Source organism: Electrona antarctica (assembly GCF_951216825.1).
Source record: "Electrona antarctica genome assembly, chromosome: 16".
In the NCBI taxonomy this organism is placed as follows: domain Eukaryota; kingdom Metazoa; phylum Chordata; class Actinopteri; order Myctophiformes; family Myctophidae; genus Electrona; species Electrona antarctica.
In genome coordinates this window covers 493,029-517,852 of record NC_136797.1, presented here as the reverse complement: position 1 = coordinate 517,852, position 24,824 = coordinate 493,029, and the positions used below count along the sequence as shown (strand labels likewise).

Below are 24,824 nucleotides of genomic sequence, written 5' to 3'. Positions count from 1 at the left end.
CTGGTGGAGACACCCATGCCTTCGGCCTGGTGGAGACACCCATGCCTTCGGCCTGGTGGAGACACCCATGCCTTCGGCCTGGTGGAGACAATAAAACATACTCTCTCCCCATGCCTTCGGCCTGGTGGAGACACCATGCCTTCGGCCTGGTGGAGACAAAACAACATACTCTCTCCCCATGCCTTCGGCCTGGTGGAGACAATAAAACATACTCTCTCCCCATGCCTTCGGCCTGGTGGAGACAACTAAACATACTCTCTCCCCATGCCTTCGGCCTGGTGGAGACACCCATGCCTTCGGCCTGGTGGAGACACCATGCCTTCGGCCCGGTGGAGACACCCATGCCTTCGGCCCGGTGGAGACACCCATGCCTTCGGCCTGGTGGAGACACCATGCCTTCGGCCTGGTGGAGACAATAAAACATACTCTCTCCCCATGCCTTCGGCCTGGTGGAGACACCCATGCCTTCGGCCTGGTGGAGACACCCATGCCTTCGGCCTGGTGGAGACAACTAAACATACTCTCTCCCCATGCCTTCGGCCTGGTGGAGACAATAAAACATACTCTCTCCCCATGCCTTCGGCCTGGTGGAGACAATAAAACATACTCTCTCCCCATGCCTTCGGCCTGGTGGAGACACCATGCCTTCGGCCTGGTGGAGACACCCATGCCTTCGGCCTGGTGGAGACACCCATGCCTTCGGCCTGGTGGAGACACCCATGCCTTCGGCCTGGTGGAGACACCCATGCCTTCGGCCTGGTGGAGACACCCATGCCTTCGGCCTGGTGGAGACACCCATGCCTTCGGCCTGGTGGAGACAACTAAACATACTCTCTCCCCATGCCTTCGGCCTGGTGGAGACACCATGCCTTCGGCCTGGTGGAGACAATAAAACATACTCTCTCCCCATGCCTTCGGCCTGGTGGAGACACCATGCCTTCGGCCTGGTGGAGACACCCATGCCTTCGGCCTGGTGGAGACACCCATGCCTTCGGCCTGGTGGAGACACCCATGCCTTCGGCCTGGTGGAGACACCCATGCCTTCGGCCTGGTGGAGACACCATGCCTTCGGCCTGGTGGAGACACCATGCCTTCGGCCTGGTGGAGACACCCATGCCTTCGGCCTGGTGGAGACACCCATGCCTTCGGCCTGGTGGAGACACCATGCCTTCGGCCTGGTGGAGACACCCATGCCTTCGGCCTGGTGGAGACACCCTTGCCTTCGGCCTGGTGGAGACACCCATGCCTTCGGCCTGGTGGAGACACCCATGCCTTCGGCCTGGTGGAGACACCCATGCCTTCGGCCTGGTGGAGACACCCATGCCTTCGGCCTGGTGGAGACAACCATGCCTTCGGCCTGGTGGAGACACCATGCCTTCGGCCTGGTGGAGACACCATGCCTTCGGCCTGGTGGAGACACCCATGCCTTCGGCCTGGTGGAGACACCCATGCCTTCGGCCTGGTGGAGACACCATGCCTTCGGCCTGGTGGAGACACCCATGCCTTCGGCCTGGTGGAGACAACCATGCCTTCGGCCTGGTGGAGACACCATGCCTTCGGCCTGGTGGAGACACCCATGCCTTCGGCCTGGTGGAGACACCATGCCTTCGGCCTGGTGGAGACAATAAAACATACTCTCTCCCCATGCCTTCGGCCTGGTGGAGACAATAAAACATACTCTCTCCCCATGCCTTCGGCCTGGTGGAGACACCCATGCCTTCGGCCTGGTGGAGACACCATGCCTTCGGCCTGGTGGAGACACCCATGCCTTCGGCCTGGTGGAGACACCCATGCCGTCGGCCTGGTGGAGACACCATGCCTTCGGCCTGGTGGAGACACCCATGCCTTCGGCCTGGTGGAGACACCCATGCCTTCGGCCTGGTGGAGACACCATGCCTTCGGCCTGGTGGAGACACCATGCCTTCGGCCTGGTGGAGACACCATGCCTTCGGCCTGGTGGAGACACCCATGCCTTCGGCCTGGTGGAGACACCATGCCTTCGGCCTGGTGGAGACACCATGCCTTCGGCCTGGTGGAGACACCCATGCCTTCGGCCTGGTGGAGACACCCATGCCTTCGGCCTGGTGGAGACACCCATGCCTTCGGCCTGGTGGAGACAACTAAACATACTCTCTCCCCATGCCTTCGGCCTGGTGGAGACAATAAAACATACTCTCTCCCCATGCCTTCGGCCTGGTGGAGACAATAAAACATACTCTCTCCCCATGCCTTCGGCCTGGTGGAGACACCATGCCTTCGGCCTGGTGGAGACACCCATGCCTTCGGCCTGGTGGAGACACCCATGCCTTCGGCCTGGTGGAGACACCCATGCCTTCGGCCTGGTGGAGACACCCATGCCTTCGGCCTGGTGGAGACAACTAAACATACTCTCTCCCCATGCCTTCGGCCTGGTGGAGACACCATGCCTTCGGCCTGGTGGAGACAATAAAACATACTCTCTCCCCATGCCTTCGGCCTGGTGGAGACACCATGCCTTCGGCCTGGCCTTCGGCCTGGTGGAGACACCATGCCTTCGGCCTGGTGGAGACAATAAAACATACTCTCTCCCCATGCCTTCGGCCTGGTGGAGACAATAAAACATACTCTCTCCCCATGCCTTCGGCCTGGTGGAGACACCCATGCCTTCGGCCTGGTGGAGACACCATGCCTTCGGCCTGGTGGAGACACCCATGCCTTCGGCCTGGTGGAGACACCCATGCCTTCGGCCTGGTGGAGACACCCATGCCTTCGGCCTGGTGGAGACACCCATGCCTTCGGCCTGGTGGAGACAACATACTCTCTCCCCATGCCTTCGGCCTGGTGGAGACACCCATGCCTTCGGCCTGGTGGAGACACCATGCCTTCGGCCTGGTGGAGACACCATGCCTTCGGCCTGGTGGAGACACCCATGCCTTCGGCCTGGTGGAGACACCATGCCTTCGGCCTGGTGGAGACACCATGCCTTCGGCCTGGTGGAGACACCATGCCTTCGGCCTGGTGGAGACACCATGCCTTCGGCCTGGTGGAGACACCCATGCCTTCGGCCTGGTGGAGACAACATACTCTCTCCCCATGCCTTCGGCCTGGTGGAGACACCCATGCCTTCGGCCTGGTGGAGACACCATGCCTTCGGCCTGGTGGAGACACCATGCCTTCGGCCTGGTGGAGACACCATGCCTTCGGCCTGGTGGAGACACCCATGCCTTCGGCCTGGTGGAGACACCATGCCTTCGGCCTGGTGGAGACACCATGCCTTCGGCCTGGTGGAGACACCATGCCTTCGGCCTGGTGGAGACACCATGCCTTCGGCCTGGTGGAGACACCCATGCCGTCGGCCTGGTGGAGACACCATGCCTTCGGCCTGGTGGAGACACCATGCCTTCGCCCTGGTGGAGACACCCATGCCTTCGGCCTGGTGGAGACAACACTCTCCCCATGCCTTCGGCCTGGTGGAGACACCATGCCTTCGGCCTGGTGGAGACACCATGCCTTCGGCCTGGTGGAGACACCCATGCCTTCGGCCTGGTGGAGACACCATGCCTTCGGCCTGGTGGAGACACCATGCCTTCGGCCTGGTGGAGACAACCATGCCTTCGGCCTGGTGGAGACACCATGCCTTCGGCCTGGTGGAGACACCATGCCTTCGGCCTGGTGGAGACACCATGCCTTCGGCCTGGTGGAGACACCATGCCTTCGGCCTGGTGGAGACACCATGCCTTCGGCCTGGTGGAGACACCATGCCTTCGGCCTGGTGGAGACACCCATGCCTTCGGCCTGGTGGAGACACCCATGCCTTCGGCCTGGTGGAGACACCATGCCTTCGGCCTGGTGGAGACACCATGCCTTCGGCCTGGTGGAGACACCATGCCTTCGGCCTGGTGGAGACACCATGCCTTCGGCCTGGTGGAGACACCCATGCCTTCGGCCTGGTGGAGACACCCATGCCTTCGGCCTGGTGGAGACACCCATGCCTTCGGCCTGGTGGAGACACCCATGCCTTCGGCCTGGTGGAGACACCATGCCTTCGGCCTGGTGGAGACACCATGCCTTCGGCCTGGTGGAGACACCCATGCCTTCGGCCTGGTGGAGACACCCAAGCCTTCGGCCTGGTGGAGACAAAACAACAGTACCAGTAGACGTAGAGCAGCTTCTCTCCTTCCATTGAATGTTTTTGCATTTAATTTGGTTTTGACGTTCTTTCCGCAGACGCTCCAGTCTCTGTGCTGCAAGAGGAGAAAGACAGAAAGAAAGAAAGAAAATTAGACCATTTAAGCGGGATATGCAGAATTCTAGTCAACGGTAAAAATGTGGACAAAATAACGTTAGATACGAGTCGACCTCCATCAGAATGGCTACAGTTCACCAACGACACAGGAAATAACATGATCAATATGCATGTGGACACACCTTATAAGGGCATAACATGATCAATATGCGTGTGGACACACCTTATAAGGGCATAACATGATCAATATGCGTGTGGACACACCTTATAAGGGCATAACATGATCAATATGCGTGTGGAGAACATTAGGAGAACATTGGAGAACTTCAGACCTTACCAGCCAGCCCAGGTTTGTTGAGCTTCTCTGGTTGACTTCCTGATGAGACAATCAGTCTTCAGCATTAACGTTTATATATATATATATATATATATATATATATATATATATATATATCTTAAATACCGCAACACCCAAGATTCAGATTTAAACCTCTAGTCATAAAGGTTCAGATTCAGATTTAAACCTCTAGTCATAAAGGTTCAGATTCAGATTTAAACCTCTAGTCATAAAGGTTCAGATTCAGATTTAAACCTCTAGTCATAAAGGTTCAGATTCAGATTTAAACCTCTAGTCATAAAGGTTCAGATTCAGATTTAAACCTCTAGTCATAAAGGTTTCATGGCATTCATTTCCATTTATTTGTATTGTTATTTATTCTTATAGGTTTTATGGCCTCAGTTACACCCAAACACAACCTGACCTTTGACCTCAGTTACACCCAAACACAACCTGACCTTTGAACATTCAGTGGAATTTCTGTGGTATGGGGTTTTCTCTGTGTGTTCTGAAGCCTTTTGAGCTGCAATGAAAGCAGGCACAATGCCCTCAACAGTGACATCTGCTGGCAAATTGTTATGTCTTATATGGGACTTGTGGACTCTTACCTCACAGTCCACAGGCAAACCAGAGCACAAAACATCTATAATGCATGTTCAAAGATCAGGGTTTTTTGGGTGCAGTTCAGCTCAGAAAACCAGAAAAATAAATAAAAATACAAATAAATACAAAAACTTATTTTATGTCATGATCCCTTTAGCACCCTAAAACCCACGGTTCAGATCTAACCTCCAGCCTCAACACACCCCAAAGGTTCAGATTTAACCTCCAGCCTCAACACACCCCAAAGGTTCAGATTTAACCTCCAGTATTAAAACACCCCAAAGGTTCAGATTTAACCTCCAGTATTAAAACACCCCAAAGGTTCAGATTTAACCTCCAGTATTAAAACACTCCAACGGTTCAGATTTAACCTTCAGTATTAAAACACCCCAAAGGTTCAGATTTAACCTCCAGTATTAAAACACTCCAACGGTTCAGATTTAACCTCCAGTATTAAAACACCCCAAAGGTTCAGATTTAACCTCCAGTATTAAAACACCCCAAAGGTTCAGATTTAACCTCCAGTATTAAAACACTCCAACGGTTCAGATTTAACCTCCAGTATTAAAACACCCCAAAGGTTCAGATTTAACCTTCAGTATTAAAACACCCCAAAGGTTTAGATTTAACCTCCAGTATTAAAACACCCCAAAGGTTCAGATTTAACCTCCAGTATTAAAACACCCCAAAGGTTCAGATTTAACCTCCAGTATTAAAACACCCCAACGGTTCAGATTTAACCTCCAGTATTAAAACACCCCAAAGGTTCAGATTTAACCTCCAGTATTAAAACACCCCAACGGTTCAGATTTAACCTCCAGTATTAAAACACTCCAACGGTTCAGATTTAACCTCCAGTATTAAAACACCCCAAAGGTTCAGATTTAACCTTCAGTATTAAAACACTCCAACGGTTCAGATTTAACCTCCAGTATTAAAACACCCCAAAGGTTCAGATTTAACCTCCAGTATTAAAACACCCCAACGGTTCAGATTTAACCTCCAGCCTCAACACACTCCAACGGTTCAGATTTAACCTCCAGTATTAAAACACCCCAAAGGTTCAGATTTAACCTCCAGTATTAAAACACCCAAGAGAACCCAAAGGGAGCCAAAAGGAACTACAGTGAAAACTACATATTTTACTCTAGGATTACAAACAAACTACAGTGAAATGTAAGTAGTTTTGTAAAAAAGCCTTTGGACTCCCTCTGGCACCGAACACCACATTTCAACCTCAAACTACACCCAAACCTCCAACTTCACCCGAACCTCCAACTTCACACCAAACATCTCAAAGGCACAGAAGAATAAGCTACAAATCTCCCAAAACAAACTAATTCGACCTCTTCTAGGCCTGGGACCAAATGACCACCAGCCAAACAATTGAAAATGGGTCTGACAATCAGAATGGTACATGCAGCTCTGCCCTCCGTGCCCTCCATGCCCTCATGGCCCTCCGTGCCCTCAGTGCCCTCCGTGCCCTTCGTGCCCTTCGTGCCCTCCGTGCCCTCAGTGCCCTCCGTGCCCACTTACTTGACCTATTACTTTAAAGAAGTGAGCGACACCCACAGCCACAAAACTAGAGGGAGCGTGAACAGCGATCTGGTGCCGCCCACTTACGAAACAAATCCTACTATAAATGTGCTGCGTACGTGTGTGTACGTTTGTAATGCATGTAACTTGAGAACCGTTCGACCCACCAATTTCATATTCAAAACACACGTTCCACACCCCCGCAGGGAGTGCAGTGCCGGGACTCGAGTCGGTCGGACCCACGGTTCTCCAGGACCACCACAAAAGCCTAAATCCCCTCACCTGTGCAATTTCCAGCCTCTGCCTCAGCCAATTGATTGCCATGGCAACCCCACACCTGACAATTGATTAGCCTACTAAACCACAGTCACAGTCAGTCATTTTGCCCTCTTCACAGACAGACAGAGACAGAGATCTCCATGTGGGACACAGACAGATACAGAGATCTCCATGTGGGACACAGACAGATACAGAGATCTCCATGTGGGACACAGACAGATACAGAGATCTCCATGTGGGACACAGACAGATACAGAGATCTCCATGTGGGACACAGACAGATACAGAGATCTCCATGTGGGACACAGACAGATACAGAGATCTCCATGTGGGACACAGACAGATACAGAGATCTCCATGTGGGACACAGACAGATACAGTGATCTCCATGTGGGACACAGACAGACACAGAGTAGAGACTGACACGGGAGTGGATTCCCACTCCTGCAGAAAAAATCCTGTCCTGTCCCAATCCTGGGCCAGAGTAAAAAACAAAATCCCATCCTGTCCCACTCCTGTAGAATTACTCCCGCTCCCATCCAGCTCCTGTTTTTTTTCCCATTAGGAAAAGTTATTCTATCTATCCATCTATCCATCTATCTATCTATCTCTTCCTGCTTGGTGCAATGGTGGATTTAACTTTGACTACCAAATACAGTATATCCTATTCATATCAATATTAAAACAAAACCAAGAACAGTTCTGACTGTTGACAAGTGCTTTGTCAATTGTTGAGATATATAATAGCCAATAAAAACATAATATAAATATTTTTTTACACAGTAATGAACGTAATGCAGATCTTCTCTTATGGGGGTCCCTGGCATGAAAATGTTTTGGAACCACTGGTGTATGGGACTCGTTTGGGAGAAAGAAGGGAGACGATGTATTGTAGAACATTCGCTCACACAGCTGTTCCGGGAGCCAAGCAAGTGCCAACAGTAACAGCGTTAGCATGTAGCTAACGTAGCATCACAATTGCAAGTTGCAACGTTGCCACTGCCAGGGGAAACAAATGCATCAGGATGATCTGGCTATAAATGATCGATTATAATCACATCACCGGCGCGATGCAGAATCATGCACGGCCGCACTGCGATGTCTTCATATTAAACTTTATGAAACGTCCACTGGATTGCATGAAGGAAGTTTTCATCCTCTCACAGTTGGAGCGGAGCCTGGAAGCATTAGCACTGCTGGGGTATGTAGTTCTTTTGACTTGCGTCAGCAAGTCAAAAGTGTTGGCTCACTGAAAGATGACTACAACAAAGATGGGCGCTTCTGTTCTTTTGGTTGGCAGCGCGACCAGTTGAAAATGTCATTCACGCTCCTGCACGCTCCTGTTGACTTTCATTCCCGTCCCGTCCCAATCACGGGATTAATACAAATATTAATCCCATCCCGCGGGAATCTGCGGGAATCCCATGACCCGCGACAAAATGTCAGTCTCTAATACAGAGATGTGGGACACAGACAGACAGATACAGAGATCTCCATGTGGGACACAGACAGACAGATACAGAGATCTCCATGTGGGACACAGACAGACAGATACAGAGATCTCCATGTGGGACACAGACAGACAGATACAGAGATCTCCATGTGGGACACAGACAGATACAGAGATCTCCATGTGGGACACAGACAGACAGATACAGAGATCTCCACAGACAGATACAGAGATCTCCACAGACAGATACAGAGATCTCCACAGACAGATACAGAGGGCACGGACAGGTCTTATGGGTAAATTCAACTTCCGCAGCACTGCTATTCAGGTGTGGAAGGCCCCGCCCCCTTCCCTTAAAACCAGCAGATCACTGGCCTCCTTTAAATCTGTCAGCAGGTCAGGGAGAGGAGCTGACCGACTGTATGTGTGAGTGCATGGACCAGAATGGAAACAAGACCGTCTTTCTGTATGTGTGTGAGTGCATGGACCAGAATGGAAACAAGACCGCAAGGTCTTTCTTCGGAAATCCTTAAATTTGGACCAAAATGGCCGACTGTACATTGTGCTATTTTCATTTTTCTTTTGTCTAATAAAATATTCAATCAATCAATCAATCAATCAATCAAAGCAGCCTCCACTTATCATAACCTTTATGATCAGATGTCCATATTTAACCCTTTATGATCAGATGTCCATATTTAACCCTTTATGATCAGATGTCCATATTTAACCCTTTATGATCAGATGTACAGTAACCCCCAAACAACCACGCCAAACACCACAACATATCACGCACACACATACACACACACACACACACGCACGCACGCACGCACGCACGCACGCACGCACGCACGCACGCACGCACGCACGCACGCACACACGCACGCACGCACGCACGCACAAACGCACACACGCACGCACGCACGCACACTACTGCTATGGAACTACTTTGTGTTGTGACGAATAAGCACCACATGCAGTAACACGACGCAAAAACATGTATGCAAACAAATAATTCACAATGTAACCAAATGGACCCTTATTGGTCTGTGACTCTGAGAGTGTAACACATGGAACCAAATGGACCCTTACGGGTCTGTGACTCTGAGAGTGTAACACATGGAACCAAATGGACCCTTACGGGTCTGTGACTCTGAGAGTGTAACACATGGAACCAAATGGACCCTTACGGGTCTGTGACTCTGAGAGTGTAACACATGGAACCAAATGGACCCTTACAGGTCTGTGACTCTGAGAGTGTAACACATGGAACCAAATGGACCCTTACGGGTCTGTGACTCTGAGAGTGTAACACATGGAACCAAATGGACCCTTACGGGTCTGTAACTCTGAGAGTGTAACACATGGAACCAAATGGACCCTTACGGGTCTGTGACTCTGAGAGTGTAACACATGGAACCAAATGGACCCTTACGGGTCTGTGACTCTGAGAGTGTAACACATGGAACCAAATGGACCCTTACGGGTCTGTGACTCTGAGAGCGTAACACATGGAACCAAATGGACCCTTACGGGTCTGTGACTCTGAGAGCGTAACACATGGAACCAAATGGACCCTTACAGGTCTGTGACTCTGAGAGCGTAACACATGGAACCAAATGGACCCTTACGGGTCTGTGACTCTGAGAGTGTAACACATGGAACCAAATGGACCCTTACGGGTCTGTGACTCTGAGAGTGTAACACATGGAACCAAATGGACCCTTACAGGTCTGTGACTCTGAGAGCGTAACACATGGAACCAAATGGACCCTTACAGGTCTGTGACTCTGAGAGCGTAACACATGGAACCAAATGGACCCTTACGGGTCTGTGACTCTGAGAGTGTAACACATGGAACCAAATGGACCCTTACAGGTCTGTAACTCTGAGAGCGTAACACATGGAACCAAATGGACCCTTACATTACAAGGTTTTGGGAATCACACCAATACATTTGTGAATCAATGTAACCACCCAGCCCCGCCCCTACCACTCAGCCCCGCCCCCAGCCGCCTCAACCACCATATGATTTGGCACATGTCTCAGCAATGATTGGCCCAGATTTACAACATGCACCTCACCACACACACACACACACACACACACACACACACACACACACACACACACACACACACACACACACACACACACACACACACACACACACACACACACACACACACACACACACACACACACACACACACACACACACACACACACACACACACACACAGTTAACGAATACAAACTGACTAAATTGTCAGAGAGGGACTGTTTTTGTCGACAAAAATGGAACATTTCAGATGACTTAATTTTTTTACAAACTAAAATTCAATTTTATTCAAAAGACTGCCTAAAACTCCATCATGGCCCGTAGCACTTACCCTAGCCCCTTAGATAGCACTTTATGTAGACTTAGATAGCATTTTATACAAACTTATAGCATGTTACGTAGACAGCACTAGAATTGCATTGTATGTAGTCATAGCACTTTATAGTATATATGTATAGTCCTATAGTTTATATGTATAGTATATATGTATAGTCCTATAGTTTATATGTATAGTATATATGTATAGTCCTATAGTTTATATGTATAGTTTATATGTATAGTTTATATGTATAGTTTATATGTATAGTTTATATGTATAGTCCTATAGTTTATATGTATAGTTTATATGTATAGTTTATATGTATAGTCCTATAGTTTATATGTATAGTTTATATGTATAGTATATATGTATAGTTTATATGTATAGTTTATATGTATAGTCCTATAGTTTATATGTATAGTTTATATGTATAGTTTATATGTATAGTTTATATGTATAGTCCTAAAGTTTATATGTATAGTCCTATAGTTTATATGTATAGTCTTATAGTGTATATGTATAGTCTTATAGTTTATATGTATAGTTTCATTATATAGATACTCCACTGTTACGTTCCTAGCTTACGCATGAATATTACTCTTTACATATGTGATGTATGCCATGCTTTTTGTTTTTGCTTAATGTAAATCGCTCTGGATTAAGAGCGTCTGCGAAATGCCTAAATTGTAATTGTAAAACTTAAGCCCAATATTGAACCAGTTCAGCGTGTTTGGTGGAACTTTGGTGGAAACTTAATAAAAACGTGAATTAAACAATAACTTGTGTAACTCGTGAATGGGAGGGAAAGTGTTAAGAGAGTTGCACAAATTGCACCTTTCTAAACACAAACTATTGTATACATACGGAAATCAAATTGTACCTTCTTAAAACTAAACTGTGTTGTATATAGAGCGTCGCAGTCCCGCCCCCTTTCATGACGACGCCAGGTCCAGGAAATGAATCCCAATGCATTTTTCCCTCATAGACATTTCAAAAAGTATTTATTTAAAGACCTTTTAAGTGTCGTACAAAGCCAACTTGAGTCGTGACAAATCATGACAACAAACACAATATTTTGGACCAAACAAATAATTACAAAGAAGAAAAACAACAAAAAAAGTGTAACCTGCCGTTTTGAGTTGGCTTTGTCCGCGGCGCAAACATCTTTAAATAAATACTTTCTGAAAAGCCTATGAGGAAAATGAACAGGGATTTATTTTTCCGGGTCTCTCGAGGGGGCGGGACTGCGACGCTCTATACGGAACTCAATTTGTACCTTCTTAAAACTATACTGTGTTGTATATACAGAACCTACTGTGAAGCTGTTCACAATAGTTTACCTAACTTTAGAGAAAACATGCACATGAACACATGTTACTATTATCCCATTTTGACCTGAGATCAGATTCTAAAAATGTCTTCTACATCCTGACAGTTCTCTGAAAAAGCTATGTTTCTGTCAGTGGTTCTTTTATTTTTCAAAAATGTGGTAATAGCAGATCTACAAGCTCGTAGCGCGCCACCGAATAGCACCAAAAGTGGTTCCCGCCCAGAATGGATTATTCTAGCACTCTTTATTCTGTCCCTTTGTTTGCTGTCATTGTTGTTTGTAGTTGTTTTGAATATTATATTATATTATCTATGCTGCTGTAGTCTGTAGGGAAGACACACAACATTAAAGATGGAGTGCCACAATGTTTGATTTCTTCCAGTTTTTCACATGTGTCTATGAGGTGACAGTACTTCATTAGACACTCTGGAGTCGTTTTCATGTGTCTATGAGGTGACAGTACTTCATTAGACACCCTGGAGTCGTTTTTATGTGTCTATGAGGTGACAGTACTTCATTAGACACCCTGGAGTCGTTTTCATGTGTCTATGAGGTGACCGTACTTCATTAGACACCCTGGAGTCGTTTTCATGTGTCTATGAGGTGACAGTACTTCATTAGACACCCTGGAGTCGTTTCCATGTGTCTATGAGGTGACAGTACTTCATTAGACACCCTGGAGTCGTTTTCATGTGTCTATGAGGTGACAGTACTTCATTAGACACCCTGGAGTCGTTTTCATGTGTCTATGAGGTGACAGTACTTCATTAGACACCCTGGAGTCGTTTTCATGTGTCTATGAGGTGACAGTACTTCATTAGACACCCTGGAGTCGTTTCCATGTGTCTATGAGGTGACAGTACTTCATTAGACACCCTGGAGTGGTTTTTATGTGCAATGGTGTATTAACTTTGTATTTGGGGTTTCTTCCTGGAGGCCGAACCCTTGACGGTCAAACGGGCCAATGAAATAAACAGTAATATAGTGACATCACACTATCAGCCCCTCCCCTAACCCCTCCCCCTTTATCATACAACTACAGCTGTGGGTGCGGCTTCAGTTCAGGTGGATCACCACCCATCACCACCCACCAGGCATACTTAACAATTTGAATGCTGGCCATTTTGAGCAGAGCTATTCTGCCTGTGCTAAAGGTGATGCATTGAACGAAGGACCTTGTCTGAGGCCCACAGTAAATGTTCTCTTATAGCGAGAATCCCACAGCATACCTCAAAAGAAAGCGTAACTTGTCCACTCTAATTGGACAAGTGATTTTACCATCTTCCATTCTGGAGATATGCACTTTTATGTAACAACTGCTTTTGTAGTAGCGTACTCTTCTCGAACAGTTCATATCCCGGGCGCTGCTCTTGTGGCGACCAGCAGCAGGTTTTAGTTTAAGGAGTGTCTGTGCATCGTTTTAACTGTTTATTATGTTTGTCTTGTCAGAACAGGCCTAGAGTTTTCGAGTATTTATTAAGTCATACTTATAGCTCAGGAGGCTGAAAGATGGAGTTTCTAAGAATACTACTTTTGATGCTTTTAATGGTTTTTGCATGGAGTCACCAACATTCACAAACATTTCAGTACTCGCGGGAGTTTCTCCTAAATTTACAGTGGAATCGTCTTGATGTCTCGAGCCTCGATGCGACACTCTCTTCACAGACTTCCAACTTTAATACAGGAATAGTCGGAGATTCTGTGAATGTAAGAGATGGCCACAAGAAATCGGCATACATCAGGAAAAGAGGAAAGAAGGGTGGCGTGCGTCAACGTCTAAGGAAACAGACGGAAAAAAACCGCGTCCCACTACCCTCTATAATCCTGGCCAACGTCCAATCCTTGAGGAACAAAATGGATGAATTACATGGGAATGTCTGCTTGATGGCATTCACTGAAACTTGGCTTACTGACTCTGACTCTGACACGTCATTTGACATCAGCGGCTTCGGATCGCCTATACGGCTGGACCGGGACAGTGAGGTAACACACAAAACACAGGGAGGAGGGGTGTGCCTATACATTAATCGGAGATGGTGTAATAACTTCACCGTGCGTGAACGGTTATGCACGCCCGATATAGAGCTCCTATCCGTGTCGGTGCGGCCCTTTTATCTCCCAAGGGAATTTCCCCAAGTGTTTATCACCGTTGTTTATATTCATCCAAAAGCCAACGCGGACATCGCAGCGAACACCATCTTCAGAGTGACACAGTCATTGCAATCTATCTCCCCTGACGCGCCCAACATAATTCTGGGAGACTTTAATCATTGCAACTTGAAGAAAACTCTAAACAGCTTTTATCAATATGTCAACTGTCACACACGGCGCAACAAGACTCTGGATCTATGCTATGGCTCAATTAAAGGAGCATACAAATCGGAGGCGGGCCCTGCTCTCGGATCTTCTGATCATAACATTGTACACCTTCTACCCGTTTACAAGACTGTGCTAAGGAGGGAGAAGGTGCGGAAAAGACAGGTGAAGATCTGGAATGAGGATTCCTCTCTTGCCCTGCAGGGGTGCTTTGACTGCACAGATTGGTCTGTGTTTACAGAATCATCTGATAATATTGATGAAATCACAGACGCTGTGTGCAGCTATATATCATTCTGTGAAGACAACGTTATTCCCACTAAGACTGTTAAGGTTTTTCCTAATAGCAAACCCTGGGCATCATCAGCCCTTAAAAGCTTAATCCACAACAGGAAAAATGCCTTCAATGAGGGTGACCTACCCAAGGTTAGGGAACTAAATAGAGAGATAAAGTCTGAAATAAAAAAAGGTAAACTCAGGTACAAAAACAAAATCGAAGCTGAGCTGAGCAGTAACAACCTCAGGGAAGCATGGAACGGCATGAAATCTATGACAGGGGCAGATGATAAAGGCCATAAGCTCATCTCCATGCCTGGGTTTGACTCAGATGTACAGCTGGCCAATGAGCTAAATAAGTTTTACCTAAGATTTGAGAATCAGGGCTTTGCTAATAAAATTAATGAATTAAAAAACGAGACTAGAGCCCCTCCAGCCCTAGTAATTGACAAAAAAAGTGTGGAAAAACACCTCAGACACACTAAGTCAAAAAGTCCAGGGCCGGACAATATATGTGGCAAGGTTCTCTCAACGTGTGCTGAACAGCTCTGCAGCATTTTTCATTTTATTTTTAACTTATCTCTTCAACAACAGCGGGTCCCTAAGTTATGGAAACAGTCCACAATTGTCCCAGTTGCCAAAATTAGAACCCCAAAGTCATTAAATGACTTCAGGCCTGTTGCCTTGACTTCATTAGTAATGAAATGTTTGGAAAAGCTAGTCAAAGATAGCATCCTAAAGCAGGTGGAGAAATCTCTAGATCCCCTGCAGTTTGCATACAGGTCTGGAAGAGGTGTAGATGATGCCACTATCACCCTACTGCATTTCTTGTACCGCCACCTTGAGGGGAAAAAAACACAGGCCAGACTGTTGTTTGTCGATTTTTCCTCTGCCTTTAACACGATCCAGCCACATCTTCTAGCCCAGAAGCTAATCAGTTATTTTAAACTGGATCTTAACCTTGTTGGCTGGATCATAGACTTCTTAACTGTTAGGTCTCAGTGCGTGAGGGTAAATGAGGTCCTGTCTTCTCTGTTGCTCTCCTCCACTGGTTCTCCCCAAGGCTGTTGTCTCTCCTCACTACTGTATATTCTGTATACCAACGACTGTTGTAGCAATCACCCTAACAGGTATATTGTCAAATTTGCTGATGACTCTGTGATTGTTAGCCTTCTTGAAGACAATGAGGTACAGCATGGGCCAGTTGTCAATGACTTCATATCGTGGTGTGACAAGTCATTCTTACAGTTAAATGTGACCAAAACAAAAGACATGATCATCAGCTTTAGAAGGACTCCTCCCAGTCCTGCTCCTACACTCATTAAGGGCACAGAAATTGAAATTGTAGAGAGCTATAAATATTTGGGTGTCGTTCTTGACAACAAACTCTCCTTTGACTCTCATGTTGCCTCTACATCAAAAAAAGTCCAGCAGCGTCTTTTTTTTCTGAGGAAAATGCGTTCTTTTAATGTCTCGTCTGTGATGATGACTCTTTTCTATAGAAGTTTTATTGAATCTGTTCTCATGTTTTGTATGGTTGCCTGGTACGGTAATCTGACCCTGGCAAACAAGAACAGGCTCAGCAGCCTCGTCAAAGTGGCCAGTAAGATTTCTGGGAGAACCCAAGCCCAACTCATAGAACTGTACAAGAGGCAAATGCTTAAAAGAGCCTCCTCCCTCCTGGAGGTATCGGATCACCCACTTCGGTCTGAGTTTGAACTGTTGCCCTCAGGTCGTCGGCTGAGGGACCAGATGGATTATATCTCCACTGGGAGGAGACCCCGGGGCAGACCAGGGACCAGATGGATTATATCTCCACTGGGAGGAGACCCCGGGGCAGACCAAGGACCAGATGGATTATATCTCCACTGGGAGGAGACCCCGGGGCAGACCAAGGACCAGATGGATTATATCTCCACTGGGAGGAGACCCCGGGGCAGACCAAGGACCAGATGGATTATATCTCCACTGGGAGCACTCTGGTGGAGCTGTTGCCCCCGCGACCCGACTACAGATAAGCGGTTGAAGATGGATGGATACGGACTAAAGACAACACATATTTTTTATGTGAGAATCGAATCGTGATCTCAATTAATGTGGAGGAAAATCCGGATTCACAAAATCTGGATTAACAAAATCCAGGTTCACGCATGCACACACACGCACACAGAGACAGACAGACACACACGCACAGTCGCACACGCACACGCACACACACACAGTAAGGTATACCTGTGTTGGAGCGTCGGCGAATCCCAAAGTCCCAGCTGGACGTGATGTCCATGGACTGGGACAGCTCACAGCCCGGCCCGCTAGGCCCTCCTCCTCCTCCGTCACCTGAAGAGATGGAACATATGAAAGCCTCCTGGTTGCCATGGCGATCGAGAAACCCCATTCACCCCCACTCGTTTACGTTGCGGACGCACACACACTCACTCACCTTGCCCTGACCCCATTGGTCACCAACCTTGTCCAGAAAGATCCCATTGTTCAAGAGGTCCATTCCGTCGCTCCTGGCACCAGGACCAGCTATCCTCTCTCCATACTAACCTTGTCCTGATCCCATTGTTCCAGAGGTCCAGTCGGTCCCTCCCGGGCAACAGGGTGGTCCCTCCCGGGCACCAGGGCGGTTCCTCCCGGCACCAGGGTGGTCCCTCCCGGGCAACAGGGCGGTTCCGCCCGGCACCAGGGCTGTTCCTCCCGGCACCAGGGCGGTTCCTCCCGGTTCCAGTCGGTCACTAACCTTGGGATCCCATTGTTCCGGAGGTCCAGTCCGTCCCTCCAGGCACCAGGGCGGTTCCTCCCGGCACCAGGATGGTTCCTCCCGGCACCAGGACCAGCTGTCCTAACTCCATACTAACCTTGGCTCCAGTCCGTCCCCCCCGGCACCAGGATGGTTCCTCCCGGCACCAGGACCAGCTGTCCTCACTCCATACTAACCTTGGCTCCAGTCCGTCCCCCCCGGCACCAGGATGGTTCCTCCCGGCACCAGGACCAGCTGTCCTCACTCCATACTAACCTTGGCTCCAGTCCGTCCCCCCCGTCACCAGGATGGTTCCTCCCGGCACCAGGACCAGCTGTCCTCACTCCATACTAACCTTGGCTCCAGTCCGTCCCTCCCGGCACCAGGGCGGTCCCTCCCGGCACCAGGGCGGTCCCTCCCGGCACCAGGGCAAGCTGTCCTCGCTCCATGTCCACATCCTGGTCCATCAGGACCATCTCACACATCCCCGTGTCGTCGCTGGTCACATGACTCTGGCGGATGTGGGCCAGGATGATCACAGGGTTGTCCAGGAACGCCATGATTGGTGGAGGAATCACCGCCCAGACGTCTGATTGGTGGAGGAATCACCGCCCAGACGTCTGATTGGTGGAGGAATCACCACCGAGACGTCTGATTGGTGGAAGAAATCACGGCCGAGACGTCTGATTGGTGGAGAAATCACCACCGAGACGTCTGATTGGTGGAAGAAATCACCACCGAGAAGTCTTGATCAGGATTCCATCATCTCTGTTTGAAAAGAGTTATGAGAAGATTACATTAGTATTAAAACAAAATACATACATACATGGATGCACCTGGGACGTATCCTCAGTGATGTATCCCAAGGTCATCACCTGGGACGTATCCTCAGTGATGTATCCCAAGGTCATCTCCTGGGACGTATCCTCAGTGATGTATCCCAAGGTCATCACCTGGGACGTATCCTTAGTGATGTATCCCAAGGTAATCTCCTGGGACGTATCCTCAGTGATGTATCCCAAGGTCATCACCTGGGACGTATCCTCAGTGATGTATCCCAAGGTCATCACATGGGACGTATCCTCAGTGATGTATCCCAAGGTCATCTCCTGGGACGTATCCTCAGTGATGTATCCCAAGGTCATCACCTGGGACGTATCCTCAGTGATGTATCCCAAGGTCATCCCCTGGGACGTATCCTCAGTGATGTATCCCAAGGTCATCACCTGGGACTTATCCTCAGTGATGTATCCCAAGGTCATCACCTGGGACGTATCCTCAGTGATGTATCCCAAAGTCATCCCCTGGGACGTATCCTCAGTGATGTATCCCAAGGTCATCACCTGGGACTTATCCTCAGTGATGTATCCCAAGGTCATCACCTGGGACGTATCCTCAGTGATGTATCCCAAAGTCATCCCCTGGGACGTATCCTCAGTGATGTATCCCAAAGTCATCACCTGGGACGTATCCTCAGTGATGTATCCCAAAGTCATCCCCTGGGACGTATCCTCAGTGATGTATCCCAAGGTCATCACCTGGGACGTATCCTCAGTGATGTATCCCAAGGTCATCACCTGGGACGTATCCTCAGTGATGTATCCCAAAGTCATCCCCTGGGACTTATCCTCAGTGATGTATCCCAAAGTCATCACCTGGGACGTATCCTCAGTGATGTATCCCAAAGTCATCCCCTGGGACGTATCCTCAGTGATGTATCCCAAGGTCATCACCTGGGACGTATCCTCAGTGATGTATCCCAAGGTCATCACCTGGGACGTATCATCAGTGATGTATCCCAAGGTCATCACCTGGGACGTATCCTCAGTGATGAATCCCAAGGTCATCACCTGGGACGTATCAGTGATGTATCCCAAGGTCATCACCTGGGACGTATCCTCAGTGATGTATCCCAAAGTCATCACCTGGGACGTATCCTCAGTGATGTATCCCAAGGTCATCACCTGGGACGTATCCTCAGTGATGTATCCCAAAGTCATCCCCTGGGACGTATCCTCAGTGATGTATCCCAAAGTCATCACCTGGGACGTATCCTCAGTGATGTATCCCAAAGTCATCCCCTGGGACGTATCCTCAGTGATGTATCCCAAGGTCATCACCAGGGACGTATCCTCAGTGATGTATCCCAAAGTCATCCCCTGGGACGTATCCTCAGTGATGTATCCCAAGGTCATCACCTGGGACGTATCCTCAGTGATGTATCCCAAGGTCATCACCTGGGACGTATCCTCAGTGATGTATCCCAAGGTCATCACCTGGGACGTATCCTCAGTGATGAATCCCAAGGTAATACCCTAATACCTGCCTAAATATTTAACCAAACAATTAGTACAAGCATTAGTGTTATCACATTTAGATTATTGTGCAGTAATTTGGTCCAATACGAAAGAAAGTAACTTGAATAGATTACAGGTGGCCCAAAACAAAGCAGCTCGTATAGTGCTTCAATGCCCATATCGAACAAGAGTAAGTACAATGAACAATGATCTAGTGTGGTTAAGTGTAAGTACATTAGTACAATGAACAATGATCTAGTGTGGTTAAGTGTAAAAAGTAGGTTGGATTATTTATTACTGTGTTTTGTGAAAAACATCATCACAACTAAAACCCCAGCAATAATTTATAATAATCTATCATTGTTCTCAGATACACATAATTATTTTACTCGGCAGTCATCAGAGGATCGTTTTATGCTGCCTTCATGCAGAACTAATGTTAAACAAAGAACAGTCCATTACAGAGCAATGGTGGCATGGAACTCTTTACATATGTTTTTTGTTTATGAAGATAACTATGTGAGTTTTAAGAAGAAGTTGAAGTTGTTTTTGTTCACTCAGGAGATGTGAAGGAGATGCATGTGAGCTGTGATATAATATATATATATATATATATACATTATATAATATATAATATATTGTGTGTTATATGTTGTTGTAGTGTGTATATTATATTATATATTATAGTATATATCCCATTATAATGTATATTTACTTTATTATCAATGTTGAAGATTTAATTGTACTGTGGAGCTAGCTAGCAATGTAGTAGACGGATCATGAGTTTTGTGTTGTATTGTGTGTTGGATGAATGTTGTATGTAAATGTATGTAATAATATAAAAGAAATAATGTAATGATGATATGTTTTAAGACCCCAGGAAGAATAGCTGCTGTGTCTCACAGCAAGCTAATGGGGATCTAATAAATAAATCAAAAACCAAGGTCATCACCTGGGACGTATCCTCAGTGATGTATCCCAAGGTCATCACCTGGGACGTATCCTCAGTGATGTATCCCAAAGTCATCACCTGGGACGTATCCTCAGTGATGTATCCCAAGGTCATCACCTGGGACGTATCATCAGTGATGTATCCCAAGGTCATCACCTGGGACGTATCCTCAGTGATGTATCCCAAGGTCATCACCTGGGACGTATCCTCAGTGATGAATCCCAAGGTCATCACCTGGGACGTATCCTCAGTGATGTATCCCAAGGTCATCACCTGGGACGTATCCTCAGTGATGTATCCCAAAGTCATCACCTGGGACGTATCCTCAGTGATGTATCCCAAGGTCATCACCTGGGATGTATCCTCAGTGATGTATCCCAAGGTCATCACCTGGGACGTATCCTCAGTGATGTATCCTGAGGTCAACACCTGGGACGTATCCTCAGTGATGTATCCCAAGGTCATCACCTGGGACGTAACCTCAGTGATGTATCCCAAGGTCATCACCTGGGACGTATCCTCAGTGATGTATCCTGAGGTCAACACCTGGGACGTATCCTCAGTGATGTATCCCAAGGTCATCACCTGGGACGTATCCTCAGTGATGTATCCCAAGGTCATCAGGGTTTCGGGTCTCCCAACATCATACCCCTCACTCAGGTGAGGTGACCCAGCCGGGGTGATCAAGTCCCGACTTACGTCTCAGTAGCTACCCTCGATCAGTCCCATTAGGGAAAGACCAGGGCCACACAATCCGTTCCTCCGGAACTACTCTGCCAGGACTGGGAGGTCTGGCGTGTGGAAGGACTAGGCTCTGTGGGTTGACTCCTGTCCGGGCCCCTCCTACGTCTCACCAGGTCCACTCCTGCTCTCACCAGGTCAGGCCCTGTGCGTTGCACCAGAGTCCCAGCACCAGGCACTTCATTCAGGAATGGTGGATTCTCGAGCCGCAAAGGTTCAGCAGGCTCCACCTTTCCCTTGGTGGTGCAGCAGGCTCCACCTGGCCCATGGTGGTGCAGCAGGCTCCACCTGGCCCATGGTGGTGCAGCAGGCTCCACCTGGCCCATGGTGGTGCAGCAGGCTCCACCTGGCCCATGGTGGTACTGCAGGCTCCATCTGGCCCATGGTGGTGCAGCAGGCTCCATCTGGCCCATGGTGGTGCAGCAGGCTCCACCTGGCCCATGGCAGGCTCCACCTGGCCCATGGTGGTGCAGCAGGCTCCACCTGGCCCATGGTGGTGCAGCAGGCTCCACCTGGCCCATGGCAGGCTCCACCTGGCCCATGGTGGTGCAGCAGGCTCCACCTGGCCCATGGTGGTGCAGCAGGCTCCACCTGGCCCATGGTGGTGCAGCAGGCTCCACCTGGCCCATGGTGGTGCAGCAGGCTCCACCTGGCCCATGGCAGGCTCCACCTGGCCCATGGCAGGCTCCACCTGGCCCATGGTGGTGCAGCAGGCTCCACCTGGCCCATGGTGGTGCAGCAGGCTCCACCTGGCCCATGGTGGTGCAGCAGGCTCCACCTGGCCCATGGTGGTGCAGCAGGCTCCACCTGGCCCATGGTGGTGCAGCAGGCTCCACCTGGCCCATGGTGGTACTGCAGGCTCCACCTGGCCCATGGTGGTGCCGGTGGTATCTTATTATCATATATATTATCATAGTAGGGGTACCGATTCCGATATTATGCAGTGACCACAATGGAAACAAGCCTATAGACCATATAGGGGCTGATTGGCCCAAAGCCTGTTATCCCATTTTGACCTGAGATAAGATTCTAAAAATGTCTTCTACATCCTGACAGTTTTCTGAAAAACCTAAGTTTCTGTCAGTCGTTCTTCGATTTTTCAAAAATAGCAGACCTACAAGATCTGCTATTTTTCAATAGCTAAAGCATAACATAATGTTAACACCAAAAGGGGTTCCCGCCCAAAGTGGGTTAATAAAGTATTCAATCAATCAATAAATATCATGTACTCTTTTCCAAGAGTCAGTTTTCACAACTGAATGAGACGAGCACACAAAATAAATGTAGAAAAATGCACTCTGTATTTGGTTTTATTCTGTAAAGCACTTTGAATTGCCTTGTGTATGAAACGTGCTATATAAATAAAATTGCCTTGCCTTGCCATAATTAATCGAAGAAGAAAACAAAGATTGGTGACACAAACTACAGACTAAAGACAATACATATTTATATATAATTAATGTAGTAATGTTCAGCAACTACAGACTAAAGACAATACATATTTATATATAATTAATGTAGTAATGTTCAGCAACTACAGACTAAAGACAATACATATTTATATATAATTAATGTAGTAATGTTCAGCAACTACAGACTAAAGACAATACATATTTATATATAATTAATGTAGTAATGTTCAGCAACTACAGACTAAAGACAATACATATTTATATATAATTAATGTAGTAATGTTCAGCAACTACAGACTAAAGACAATACATATTTATGTAAGGGATAATATCTGGCTAGGTGGTCATTGTCGGGAGATAATTCACCGACAGGGAGTTTAACCACCGAGGCGAGGTGGTTACACTCCCTGAAGGTGTTCTGGGCGGTGTTTTAAGCAATATGTTATACTTTAACTATTGAAAAATAGCAGACCTACAAGCTCATAGTGCAGCACCCGTTTTGAAACATCCTGAAAATGTGGTGCAAATCTTTGAATATATATTCTTTCAGAGCGAACATTTTAAACTTCTGGGAGGGGGGGTCCCTGGAACAACATAATTTCAGATGGGGGTCGGCAGCCAAATACAGATAATTCCGGGGGTCCTTGACATGAAATAGTTTGAGCACCGCTGACACAGAAACATAGGGTTTTTCACTGACACAGAAACATAGGGTTTTTCACTGACACAGAAACATAGGGTTTTTCACTGACACAGAAACATAGGGTTTTTCACTGAAACAGAAACATAGGGTTTTTCACTGACACAGAAACATAGGGTTTTTCACTGACACAGAAACATAGGGTTTTTCACTGACACAGAAACATAGGGTTTTTCACTGACACAGAAACATAGGGTTTTTCACTGACACAGAAACATAGGGTTTTTCACTGACACAGAAACATAGGGTTTTTCACTGACACAGAAACATAGGGTTTTTCACTGACACAGAAACATAGGGTTTTTCACTGACACAGAAACATAGGGTTTTTCACTGACACAGAAACATAGGGTTTTTCACTGACACAGAAACATAGGGTTTTTCACTGACACAGAAACATAGGGTTTTTCACTGAAACAGAAACATAGGGTTTTTCACTGAAACAGAAACATAGGGTTTTTCACTGACACAGAAACATAGGGTTTTTCACTGAAACAGAAACATAGGGTTTTTCACTGAAACAGAAACATAGGGTTTTTCAGAAACCTTTCAGGATTTAGAAGATATTTGTAGAATCGTCCTCAGGTCTAAATGGGTTAATGGTCCCGATGCTCTTGTCTTCAAAATAAAGGTTGTGGAGCGTGGGGGGTGTTGTTTCCACTGTTGCTACTGTACACACAACACACTAATGTTAAATAAAGGTTGTGGAGCGTGGGGGGTGTTGTTTCCACTGTTGCTACTGTACACACAACACACTAATGTTAAATAAAGGTTATGGAGCGTGGGGGGTGTTGTTTCCACTGTTGCTACTGTACACACAACACACTAATGTTAAATAAAGGTTATGGAGCGTGGGGGGTGTTGTTTCCACTGTTGCTACTGTACACACAACACACTAATGTTAAATAAAGGTTGTGGAGCGTGGGGGGTGTTGTTTCCACTGTTGCTACTGTACACACAACACACTAATGTTAAATAAAGGTTGTGGGGCGTGGGGGGTGTTGTTTCCACTGTTGCTACTGTACACACAACACACTAATGTTAAATAAAGGTTGTGGAGCGTGGGGGGTGTTGTTTCCACTGTTGCTACTGTACACACAACACACTAATGTTAAATAAAGGTTGTGGAGCGTGGGGGGTGTTGTTTCCACTGTTGCTACTGTACACACAACACACTAATGTTAAATAAAGGTTGTGGAGCGTGGGGGGTGTTGTTTCCACTGTTGCTACTGTACACACAACA

The 24,824-nt window shown here is 47.6% G+C and overlaps 1 protein-coding gene across 3 annotated transcripts in view; it reads right to left on the bottom strand.

Annotated features, from left to right (window-relative positions):
- The window catches only part of mapkap1 (MAPK associated protein 1), a 74,243-nt gene that overhangs the window by 45,149 nt on the left and 4,270 nt on the right, over positions 1 to 24,824 (bottom strand). For 2 of the 3 annotated variants that reach the window (XM_079523773.1, XM_079523774.1), the window contains exons 2-4: positions 17,835 to 18,247; positions 16,969 to 17,073; positions 4,131 to 4,223 (exon numbers count right to left, since the gene is read on the bottom strand). In XM_079523773.1, the coding sequence (XP_079379899.1) occupies positions 4,131 to 4,223; positions 16,969 to 17,073; positions 17,835 to 18,039 (403 nt within the window). In that variant the 5' untranslated portion in view covers positions 18,040 to 18,247. Of the gene's footprint in view, positions 1 to 4,130; positions 4,224 to 16,968; positions 17,074 to 17,597; positions 17,621 to 17,834; positions 18,248 to 24,824 lie in introns of those variants that run through there. The other variant, XM_079523775.1, reaches the window with a different exon arrangement.